The sequence below is a fragment of the Dryobates pubescens genome, chromosome 3, assembly GCF_014839835.1.
Source record: "Dryobates pubescens isolate bDryPub1 chromosome 3, bDryPub1.pri, whole genome shotgun sequence".
In the NCBI taxonomy this organism is placed as follows: Eukaryota; Metazoa; Chordata; class Aves; order Piciformes; family Picidae; genus Dryobates; species Dryobates pubescens.
Window position 1 is genome coordinate 36,776,022 of NC_071614.1, and position 12,793 is coordinate 36,788,814.

The window sequence follows — 12,793 nt, forward strand, 5'->3', positions numbered from 1 at the left end:
TTCTACTTCAGTACATTTGTTAATTAAAGATATTTTGATACTTGCTCTGTAAACCATGAAAATACCTGTTGCTTTCTTTTAAGGAATAAGTCTTCATCAATGCATTTACAAAACCTTGCAGACAGTTTGTCTCCTGATACTCCTGCCTGAGGCAGTGTTGCCCTGATCTTTGAGATGCAAGAGGTTTCTGGAAAATAATATTTGTGGTCATTCTCACATTCTGGGTTAGATGTGGCTCTGTTATTAACAGAGTGGTTTTCTGTAGCTCTCCACATTTCTGCGTGGGATATGGAGTTGTGGACTGCTGGGAAGACAAAAGTTTCTAGTGCTCTACTGTGGCAGTAGGAATCAGTCTCAGTAGAAACAAGCAGGTGAAACTGCATTAATGCATTTATAAATAGTATGATTTTGAATATTTGTTATAAATATTTATTGTGTTGCTCTACTGGTGTTTTATTACATCTGTGTACTGGACATTTTGGAAGATATTTTCAGTTGTTTGATACATTCTAGCTTTCTGATGTTCCACCTTACATTTCTGGAATAGTTACTACTTATTTTATCTTCTTTTAAGATTGCCAATAAAATTAATACATCTTTTTATCCTGATGAATAACTTTTTTCTATTGTGAAATATGGTATACTTTTCTGTTTGCAACTGCTTTAATGGTGTAAGCATACTCTATTGATTTCACATATTATAATAACACCAACCTGCATCCTATCACTTCAGCTGGAGCTACTGTGTAAAGACATACACTACTGGCAGGATATAAGATTAGTAGATTTAACAATATTTGATAGCAGACATTTTTAAGAATGTTGAGTTCTATTAATATTTAGTACTATTCACTGAGTTGAATTTTCTTGTTATCTTCAATGTTTCCAATTTCATACCTTGAAATGAACTGGGAAACATTTAAATAAATATAATTTTATTCACTGATTTAATCTGAATGTGCATCACATCTCTTTGCTGCATATGTAGCAACACAGTTCATAGAACCAGAAGTGCTTTGTTGTACCTCAAATGGAAAGTAATAAAAAAACCTGCTTTAATTTTAATGGCAAAGAAACGGAGCCTTAATTTTTCATGGGCATCCATGTGCTGAGTATATTGTAAGATGATTTGGCATTTCTATCCCAGGCAATTAATATTGACATTTCCTCTCCTAATATTATTGTAATAAATAAATTTTGTAAGTATTTTATGTTCACATCTTGTATGTGTAGATTCAGTATCTACAAAATAAGTAATTAAAATGGTAGATGTCTTAGAGAATATCTGGGTAGTATAATCTAAAAAATTAATATCTTTTCAATGCATCTGAATGGAGCTATGAAAAACATTACTAATTTGAAGTATGAGATTAAGAAATGATTCCTCGGGTTGTTTTTATTACATTTTAGTGCTTAAAATTAAAATCAGTGACACTATCAGTAAATGATATACTTTTAATCATATTGCTAATGGCCTCATAAATGGAATTGCAGATATGAGAGTGCAATTCTTTATTACTAGTGCTTCATTACCAGAAATATGTTTTGCACTTAGTATGTCACCATACTAATGGAGAATGGAGACTGGCTTTATAAATTTTCCTTCAAAGATGTTGCAATTCAGTGCAGTCGTGTAGTTAAGCATGAGTATTTTGTTATCTTCAGTAATGCAAGTGTGGAGACTATTAGCTTGTGAAATGATTTTAGATCCTAATGTGGTTTTACAGCATTTACCTCTAGTTCACTTTCAACTATAAATATAGTTTAGGACATAATGCCAAGTAGTTTTAAAGCACATCTGATACTGACATATAAATCGTTTAAAATGTATTTTCTTTATTGTGTTCAATTTTTTTTTATATTCAGAAATTGAGAAAGGAGGTTGTGGAGACCCTGGAATTCCATCATATGGAAAAAGGACTGGCAACAGTTTTCTGCATGGAGACACACTTACTTTTGAATGTCAAGCAGCTTTTGAACTGGTGGGAGAGAGAACAATTACATGTCAACAAAACAACCAGTGGTCTGGCAACAAACCCAGCTGTGTTTGTAAGAATATATATATGTGTGTATATAAATATATATATATATATATGTTTTTCCCCAAAAAAATATTTTTCTGGCCTTAGCCTCTTGCTTTTCCTAGCATTTAGGACTAACCAAGAGAAAAATGTTTCAAAAGACTTTGAAGACTTTTTCAGTCACATGAGTATTTTTATTTAGCTTGATAGTTGCTCAGTTATGGGGAATGTAATTTAGACTGTTTTCAAATGTTATTTCCCCTCTTTTTATATTTAATTGAACCCTTTAACACTCTTAAAGTAAATGTGTGTTAAATTAGACTCTAAATGAGCAACTTCTAATAGCGTATAAGTGTTCAAAAGGACTCTGTGGCACATATACATTAATCCTGGCAGTTCAAAGCAAGATACAGATATGTGTGATAAAGGATTGGGGTAATTTTCTGTTATCCTAATAAAATATAAAAATGCATATAAAGAATGTAAGTATATCAAATGTGAAAAATGTCGAGGTAAGGTCATTACTTGTGAATTTTGTTTTAAAGATAAAATGTGTTTGCAAGTAAGCTTATAGATGGATCATTGTTGTTCTTCAAATTGGCTCTTGTGCTTGATCATTTGGATTGGTAAATAAATTTTAACACCTTTCTTTAGAAAAACAATTCACATTTAAACTTGGAAGTTGCATTTTCATTTTACAACAGACCTGCTAATTTTACCAATGCCTGAGACATCAAGCATTACTTTAACTTTTTTGTCATTCTCTGTATGCTTCTAAATAATATCCTTCAGGCTGTCATGCAATCACTTAACCTCACTGGAGGAAATAAAAACATGCATTTGTAGTTTTGATACCCAAGCTTCCAAAGTATCCTTTTCCACAAGAATAAAAAATATAGACAAGAATTTATAATGTTTATGGATAATATATTGAGAATCTATTTTTGTTTTCTTTAGTCTCATGTTTCTTCAACTTCACCACACCCTCTGGAATTATTCTTTCTCCAAATTACCCTGAGGAGTATGGGAACAATATGAACTGTGTTTGGTTAATTATCTCAGAGCCTGGAAGCAGAATTCATCTGATTTTCAATGACTTTGATGTAGAACCTCAATTTGACTACCTTACGGTAAAAGATGATGGCATTTCAGATTTACCACCTCTTGGCACTTTCTCTGGCAATGAGGTCCCTTCTCAGTTGGCAAGCAGTGGGCACATAGTAAGACTTGAATTCCAGTCAGATCATTCTACCACTGGAAGAGGATTTAATATCACTTACACAAGTAAGAACAACTTCTTTTTCTTTTTCTTTTTCTTTTTCTTTTTCTTTTTCTTTTTCTTTTTCTTTTTCTTTTTCTTTTTCTTTTTCTTTTTCTTTTTCTTTTTCTTTTTCTTTTTCTTTTTCTTCTTTTTCTTTTTCTTTTTCTTTTTCTTTTTCTTTTTCTTTTTCTTTTTCTTTTTCTTTTTCTTCTTTTTCTTTTTCTTTTTCTTTTTCTTTTTCTTTTTCTTTTTCTTTTTCTTTTTCTTTTTCTTTTTCTTTTTCTTTTTCTTTTTCTTTTTCTTTTTCTTTTTCTTTTTCTTTTTCTTTTTCTTTTTCTTTTTCTTTTTCTTTTTCTTTTTCCCTCTAGTCTTAAAATGAGGGTATCTTTCTTCATAATAATGAAAAAGAGAACAGAAGGAAATGGTAATGCTTTCAGCCATCCTCCTGATATTCATTGTCTTATCTGAATCTTTTTTCATTTATTTTTTTAAATTGTTATAGTGCTGAGGAATTCCCTTCATTATTTAAGGGCCTTTATGGCTGACACTATGTAAATGTAGAGCATGTAACTAAAGCCCAGATCATTCAGATCAAAGCATCCACTGTAAATGATTTAATACACTTTCCAGTATGACCATCAGGAATAAGTTCACAGAGGTATAAAACTAAAATCCATGGATTTAATCTAAAATGCATGGAAGTATAGAAAGCCACTTGAATGTCGTTGCAAATAAATAGCTCTGGGAACTTACTTTGCTTTTGCATTTTATCTCCCATTTAGACAGTGTATTATCTAAGAGTACAGACCCCTAAGAATCTAGATCTGGTTTTTGGGATACACATAATAGTTATCCTCTGTTTTGTCAAAGATCATAACAGATCTCATGCAGAAGTCTTTCCTGTCAGAGTATGCTAATTTGGGCATCATTGTTACTTAAGAATTTTTAAGATGTAGTATCTTTGATGATGCAATTCTCAAATGCACAAAGTTTAGTTCCAACTTATGAGCAAGTTCAAAAGTTGTTAGATGTGGACCGAGTGGTCACACAGATAGAGAGAGTTACTGAAAGTATAAATCATTCTGATTTTTTTGGTTGGTATGAAAGGAAATTACTCAGTACTCTCAACTGAAAAGTCTAGTCATATTTTCTACATGAAGATGATGTTACATTTGCCTTAGACTGCTAACTCTCCTAAACTTTTATTAGTCATTGGAATAAATTACTTATATGGTGATTATCTTCTTAGTGGAAAAAATTCTCTTTTAAGGTTATAGGAGAGGTTAATTGACATTGAATTTTTTCTTTATCACATCTCAGGCTGTTCCTATCTTGTGTCAGTTAAGGTAACCAATAAACAGTGTTTGTTCAGGCCCAAGGTGTTTCCTTGCTTTGCTTAGAAAGAAGGCCCACATAAATCTGGGATTCATGGACGGCAAGCTTTTTTAAGTGTTAGTGGTCTGATTTTTCTGTTTGCTTTCAGAGAAATTATTTTCTTTGGAAAACTGACAGGAAGAGAATAGAGATTTTTTTTTTTTTTTTTTTTTTCTCTTAACTAAGACTGTAGAGATTAAAAGCTTACCAGAAAATGTGAGGACTGAATTCTCAGTCTACTACTGTCTGAAATTATTCAGATCCCTTTTTCCACATGTATTCTACTAAAGTAAAGGCAGACTGTGATAAGGACAATCTTTACTATTTCAAGGTGGATAATTGTGCAGTCAGAGATACAATACTCATGGATCAAATTCACTGAAAGTCCTGATCATACAGGTATTATGTAAAAGAACTTTCCATGCCACCTTTCTTACTAGGGTAGGTGTTGCCACTGAACTTAATGCATGCCTTGTGTACTAGAATTATTGAAAATAACATATGCCTCCATAGTGGAAAACTGAGATGATAAGTGGGAGTGTTGATTTATGCACCCTTCATATTTGCAGGAATTTCTTAGTTTAAATTCAAAGTGATAGTACTTCTGAACCTTGTATGTGTTGTAGGGGAAAAATACTTCCACTCATGTTTTAAATCAAATAAAGATCAAAGTAATTTATTGATTTACTGATGAAACATAACTAAGATTCAGGACTAATACTGGCAATTCAACAGATGTACTACAATGTTAGACACAAAATTTTAGACAATATTGAGTTGAAAGAGACCCATGAGGATTATCAAGTTTAACTTGCTGGTCCTTGCAGGACTACCTAAAACAAAACCATATGACTAAGAGCAACATCCAGATGTTCCTTGAACCATGACAGGCTTGGTGTCCTGACCATACCTGGTGCCTCCTTGTGCTGCCTGGTTTATGCTGAAATCACAGAACCATTTATGTGGGAATGGGACTTTTAAGATAATTTTTTACAGAGGGAAATCTAAGCAAAATATTCTTGTGTATCTAACCCACATATATCTAAAATGATTCAGAATTTGACCTATGTCATAACTGTATGAACGTTGTTGGCATTAATACTGATTTTTTTTTAATTGAGGATTTTTCTATAGTTTCAATTATGTTGTAATCGTGTTACTATCAAAGGCTATTCCTCCCTCCAAGAAAAGCAGATAAATTATTTAAAAGGATGGTGGTGGTTGTTATTATTGCTGTTGTGGTTGTTGTTGCTGTTATTATTGGTTTTCTTATTTTTTTTATCAGCCTTTGGTCAGAATGAGTGCCATGATCCAGGTATTCCTGTAAATGGAAGGCGTTTTGGAGACAGATTCCTTCTGGGAAGTTCTGTTTCCTTTCACTGTGATGATGGCTTTGTGAAGACACAAGGCTCTGAATCTATAACATGCATTATGCAAGATGGAAATGTAGTATGGAGCTCCACTGTCCCACGTTGTGAAGGTAAGTGAATAATCTTTACTTTGGACCTGCAGTTTGAATAATTAAAGTATTTAAATGTAGCTTACTTTTCAAATTTCACATATAAATAAGACTTCTTTAGCTGAATTTATTAATTTGTCTTAACACTCTTCCAGTCAAATGACAAAGCAATAACAGGAATAAGATAGCTTGCTTTTATATTCTTGGAATAGATTAGCATTCTAAAAATCTGGTTGCTATGCTTTTTAAGTTCTGATTGTCACCATCATTACTGGGTTATGAGTTATAGCTGCTTCAGCAGTTTTAGCTGTAACATAGTGAAGAATATAATTACCACATATCAAAGTGAAGTAAAGTTTCTATTTAAAAGTCCTTTTAATAACTGTGCTTTATAAATTTTCAGAGAATGAATGTATACCTGAAATTCTGTATGTAACATGATAACCTGAGAACTATCATGAAAATCAGAGCTGTATTTAATATTCATTTTATTCCATCAAAAATTTCAAATTTATTTGCTTCCTCTTGCTTATGTGAGTAAAGATGAGCTATACCTAGGATTAAATCTGTCTGTAGTATGAAGTACAGTAATGGTGGATGCTGGTGGAAATCCAGCTGAACACAAGCCAGCAATGTGCCCAGGTGGCCAAGAAGGCCAACAGCATCCTGGCCTGTATCAAAACCAATGCGTTCAAAAGGAGTAGGGAAGTGATTGTGTCCTTGCACTTCTTATCCTGATTAAGAAATGTAATGGGTTATGCATTGGAGCATGTTGGGGTTTTTTTATGCCTAGGGCAAAACCAGTCAACTCCAAAGCAGGCAGTAGGGTGAAGTCCTTCCCCAAAAGATGTTGGGTTTTCCTGTTTGTTTGGCTTTGTTTTGCTATGGTGATTTTTTCTGTTTTAAACTGTATTAATAATGTTCAATATAATATTTGTGTAATTTTATTTCCATAAACATGTAGACATGGGATCCAACATGGGCACTTAGAGGAGAAAAACAAAAGTTAGAGAAAACAGATACAGAAATACCTCTTTAAGAAAATACACAAGTCCTGCTCTGTTATCCTTTCATTGGACCTTGCAGGATGCTTACCTAGTTTTTAAGCAGAAAAAAACCCAAAGGAACTTAACTTTTTTCTTTTTATCTTTTTCTTTTTTTAAGTTACATTCAGAATGTGTTCTTTTCTGATGCAGATTCTCTTTCTAGCTGATACTGAAGGAGTTTCTGGGTGTGGATTGCAGTGTGCACCAAGCATCACTTCTAGTTAGTTTAGTGATAATTCAGTTTGCTTCTAGTTGTCTGAAATTTCTGAGCAAAGGTTTGGTTTTGTTGTTGTTGTTGCTCTGCTTGGTGTCTTTCTATGCTTAACATTCTCTACAAACAACATCTGAAATATCTTGATCTTAATATGAAAATGTTTAACTTAAAAACCACTATGGAATACATTTCATTCACCATTAACTGTATGCATGTGATGTAAATACCATTTTCCAGCCCAGTCATTATGCCCCAGAGACAATTCAGTGTGTGAGTTTTGTGTTTTGTAGGTTGCTTCCCCCACACACACTTTTTTAAATCCAGAAAACCTTCCCAGAGACAACTGCAAGTCATAAATAAAATCAAATAACCTGTCTGAGTTCTCTTGTTGTGTTTTTTGTTTGTTTTTCTTGCTGTTGTTTTTGGTTGGTTGGTTTGCTTTTTTTTGTTGTTCTTTTTGGGGTTACTCTTTTGGTGGTCATATTTTTTTTTTTTTTTATGCTAAAATCATTGAGTCAAAACTAGGAATGTTAATTTATTACTCACAAATTCATGTTGCTATTCATTTCCATATGACATAATAGTTTTGCTTATCAGTACTTAGAAGAAAATTGACAGGATTTCCTGCACTGCAATATGGCATTTGGTGATAATGAAACCACTGACTACTTTAGGATAATACAAATGATACTAAGATAAATTTATCTGACCTTGAAAACATTCCTGGTTTAGATTGCTCCATCGTCTTGGGTAAAAAGGAACATCTCAAATCCCTCTACTCTGATGGCTTAATTTTGTAAAGTGTGTTTCCCAAAATTCATTCAGTCATTTCAACTTTTGTTTGATCCTACACCAAAGTCCTCTCATTCTGCTCTTTAAAAAGCTTCCTTTCTAGCCCCATTACTTTCCTAGCCCTGTTGCAATGATTTATTTTTCTCCCTGTTATGGAAGAGGATCAAGTTAGAGAACATTTCAATGAATTTAACATGCAGGAATGGGCCTGAGATGGATTTAACCCAAGATTTCTGAGAAAGCCAGCCAATCAAATTTCAAGACCACTCTCAGTCATCTTGGAAAGATCATTTAGCCCAGAGAGGTTCCTGAGAACTGAAAGAAAGCAAATTCTTATCTTTAAGAAAGGAAAAGACTACAATATCAGGAACTACAGGTCTCAACTCCATCAGTGGGAAAGGTGATGCAGCAATATTCCTGGAAAACATATCCAAACAGTGAAGAACAAAATAGTTATTTGGAGTGGTGAGCATGGATCTATGAAGGGGAAATCATGACTGACTAACCTGCAGACTTCTGCAAGGACATGAGTGGCCTGATGGATGGGGGAGAGTGACGGCTATTTCGTATCTCAGTTTTAGTAACATGTTTGACACTATTATATAATATTTTCATAGAGAAACTGATTAAGTAAGGGCTAAGGAAATGAGCAGTGAGGTAGACTGACAACTGATTTAACTGTTGGGCTCATAGGGTTGTGGTCAATGGCACAAAGCCCAACTGGAGCCTAGTCCACAGTGGTGTAACCCAGGGATCAATACTGGGTCTAATACTGTTTAAAATCTATGGTAACTATCTGAATTCTGGGACAGAATGCACTTCAAGGAAGTCTGCAGAAGATGTAAAACCGGGATGAGTGGCTGATGCATAGTATGCTTGTATTGCTCTTCAGAGACCTTGACAGGCTGGAAAGGAGAGGTCCTTCACTTCTATTTAGCACTGTTGAGGCTACATTGAGAATGCTATGTGGAGTCCTGGGATCCCCAGTACAAGAGAGACATGGACATACTGCAGTGAATCCAGTGATGGGACATAAAGATGATTAAGGACTTGGAGCACCTGTCATACAAGAGGTTGAGAGAACTAGGGTTGTCTAGATGGGAGGAGAAAGGCTCTGGACTCAGAAGGGATCTTACCGATGTGTATAAATAGTTGATAAGATGGTGTAAAGAAAATGGTGCCAGACTCTTCTCAGTGGTGTCTAGTGACAGGTCAAAAGCCAATGGACACAAACTGAAATACAAGAAATTCTGTTCAGCTCACTGTGAGTGATCAAACACTTGAACAGATTGTCCAGAGAAGCTGCGGAATGTTAACCTTCGGTGGAATGGCATGATCCTGGCTGGATATGGTTTTGTTCAATCTGCTGAAATGAGCAGAGGATAGAATAGAGGATTTCCAGAGGTCCCTTCCATCCTCACTCATTCTAAGATTCAGTGAAATATTTTCAACAATCCATTACACAGTGCCAAAGGATTACTTAAACAGGTATTAGAAGGCATAGTACAAAGAAAATAAACTGAAATATTAGAAACCACTTGATATTTCCACATCAACGTGGAGTAATACTAGAACTAAAAATGTATGATAATTTTTTTTTCATTGTATATTACTTTTTAATGGAAAAAAGGTGGATGGAATCAAATGCCATGCTCTGTGTTTTTTGTATGGAGTAATTATCTATGATAAAATGCACTGCAGAACTTACTCTGAAGAAAACTAAGTACTTTTAGCATTAAATGTCTTTTTCTATGTTTTTATGTATTTGTTCTTAGAATATGTAATTGTGTATTAGAAATACTGTATGATACAAATATACATGTTTTTTTATTTCAGCACCATGTGGTGGACATTTGACAGCATCAAGTGGTGTTATCTTACCACCGGGGTGGCCAGGATATTATAAGGACTCACTTAACTGTGAATGGGTGATTGAAGCAAGACCAGGACATTCCGTTAAGATTACTTTTGACAGGTGAGAATCATAAAGTCAAATGACTATTGAATAGACATAAATATTTGTTTTAATGTTGAAGAAGAAAAATATTCCTTAAAAACTCAAACCAGAAATAGAAATTACAGTGCATCAGTTGTAATACTATTCCTCAATCAGAAAATTAAAGTTTTAAACTACATTTACAGTGTCTTTATTATTTTTTAAACAATTTGCTTTAGATATCTACCTTGTAGCACATGGATAGGGATATCTTTTGGACTTCTGACTACTTTTTTTCAGATATAAATATATATTGTCTCTGGTAATGACCAGGTCTTACTGTAAAAGAGAATAATTTTCCTAGGGGAAAAAAAATGTATTAATATTGTTTGTTTGGTACATTTTTTGCTATGTTTGTTTTATTTGTTTTGTTGTGTTGCTTTTTTTGCCACTTCATTGTTCTGATAGAAAATATATTACATAGCTAAACATGTCCATAATGTGTTGAGTGAGCAATTGGCTGATGGGTCAAGCTCAAAGAAGTACAGTAAATGTGGCTATATGAGTCTGGTAGTCTGGATTCTTCAATGGTACCAGAAAACATAGGAATATGTTAGACATAGTTTACTTGAGCTTTGAAATTGCAAATTTTGTATTTTTCACTCCACAGTGCAAAGGGCTATTAGAAAGCTAGGCATTGTTCTAATACAAGGAAGGACCTTGCATGAATAAAACCTTCATTAAGAGACAATAAAACTCTCATAGTGGAATTCTGTGTGCTCTGCAGAGATCTGTGTTATATTCAGAATGGTTTAGCATTTTCACAAATTATCTTGAGGAGAAAATTGGTCTGATAATACTAGGTTATGAAGATATTAAAAAGAGGGATGACTGAAGAATTTCTGATGATTCTTACAAGACACAGAATCATAGAATGTCTTGAGTTGGAGGCGACCTTAAAGATTGACTAGTTCCAACCCATTTGCCATGGGCAGGGACATCTTGAGTTGTTCAAAGCCTCATCCTGATCTTAAACACTTAGAGGGATGAGGCATCCACAACTTCCGTGGGCAGTTGTCTCACCAGCCTCATCATAACGAACCTCTCATAATGTCCAGTCTAAATCTACCCTGCTCTAGTTTAAAACCATTGCCCCTTGGCCTATCGCTACATGCTTTATAAAAAGCCCTCTCCAGCTTTCATGTAAGAAAAAGAATTCCACCTTGATACATAAAATTATGTATTTTGAACCTAAACTGGTCACTGAGCTGCTAAAACTATGGTAACTCTTTGTCAAGAAATAGGAATGAAAACTAATGCATGCATAGAAGATTTTTGTGAACATGGTAAGAGGCATGAAATATAATGTAGGGGAGAAGATTAAATTAGGTTGTGTATTTAGTTTACAATATCCTTTGTCCAGTCCTGTTTTGTTTTCATATTATATCATTAAGGTCAAGGCCAAGCAGAAAATGACCAATACCAGAGAAGAATGGAAACTGTTTAAACAGCTTTCACAAAATTATCATGTTACTTCTTAAAACAAAAAAGGTTGTTTGTTTTCTCTGCATCCAGTATAAGTTCCAGATTTTCCAGTTTATGTTGGCTTTTTTTTTTTCTTCTTTCCCCTCTTCTCATTAAGGACATAATGTATTGATTATAAGCTTATATTTATTTACCAGCTTTTTAAGTTAAGCACCAGAAGTCTGAGGTTCAGGTTTGCCTTCCCAGATTCAGTGAAACAAACAGCCATATTAGTTGTAAGTGTTTTAATTTTATACAAGAAGACGCGTTGCCTGCAGTTGTAGATATTTCGACTATGATGTTAACAGTATGACCACTATATTTCTGAGGAAATTAATGGGAAACATACTGTACCATAGATTCAGTTTAAGAATTAAATGCATTGAATTTTAGATAGGTGCGCACAGGTTCCATTAATGGGATTCTAGAGCTTTATATACAAATTGCATTGCAATGAAATTGAATGAGAATTTTGAGCTTACCCTAATTACAAAAAAAAAGAATCAGGATCATATATATATATATATATTTAATACAGCAGAAAATTAATCAGCTCCAGCTTTTTCTCAACATTATTAGAAGTAGTATCCTGTCTCAATTCCTGGAATGTTTCAATTACGAAACAATATTATCATCAAGCATACCAATTTTAGTAGACAGATAAGAAACATTTCCTTACTTGCTTTGGAGGTTTATGTGGTTTTCCTGGGAAGTTTTTAAGTTTTTATAGCTTTGCTATATGACATTATAAAGTAAAAGTGCTATGCATTGGAAAGGTTACGATAGTAATAAAGAGATTTTATTTTGCTAATGTGAAGGCTTTGGTACACTGGAGTAAAAATTGGATGGAAGTTATTTATTTTTTTTTTAATACATATAAGAAATTAACTCTGCTCTCTGATACAACTTTAGCAAATTACACCTCAGTAAGCAAAATCACTGTCAAATAAACAAAAAAGATCAATTAATTGATTTTTCTCAACTGACATGTACATTTTTTTTGTCTAGCTTGGGGAAAGCAGAACCCTATCTTTCCTATCTGACTTGCCATCCCAAGTAGAGCTTCCGGAATGAAACTTTGTATGAGTGCGATATTCATAATGTAAATTGCCTTACTCTTGAGATAATGAAGCTTTACTGTTTCTAGACAGTGCACCTTGCCACGC

At 33.7% G+C, this 12,793-nt stretch overlaps 1 protein-coding gene across 1 annotated transcript in view; it reads left to right on the forward strand.

The window, feature by feature from the left end:
• Nucleotides 1–12,793, forward strand: part of CSMD1 (CUB and Sushi multiple domains 1) — a 963,767-nt gene that overhangs the window by 730,359 nt on the left and 220,615 nt on the right. The window contains exons 13-16 of the mRNA XM_054179968.1: nt 1,867–2,049; nt 2,979–3,305; nt 5,942–6,136; nt 10,004–10,142. Coding sequence (XP_054035943.1) covers nt 1,867–2,049; nt 2,979–3,305; nt 5,942–6,136; nt 10,004–10,142 — 844 coding nt within the window. The remainder of the gene's footprint in view (nt 1–1,866; nt 2,050–2,978; nt 3,306–5,941; nt 6,137–10,003; nt 10,143–12,793) is intronic.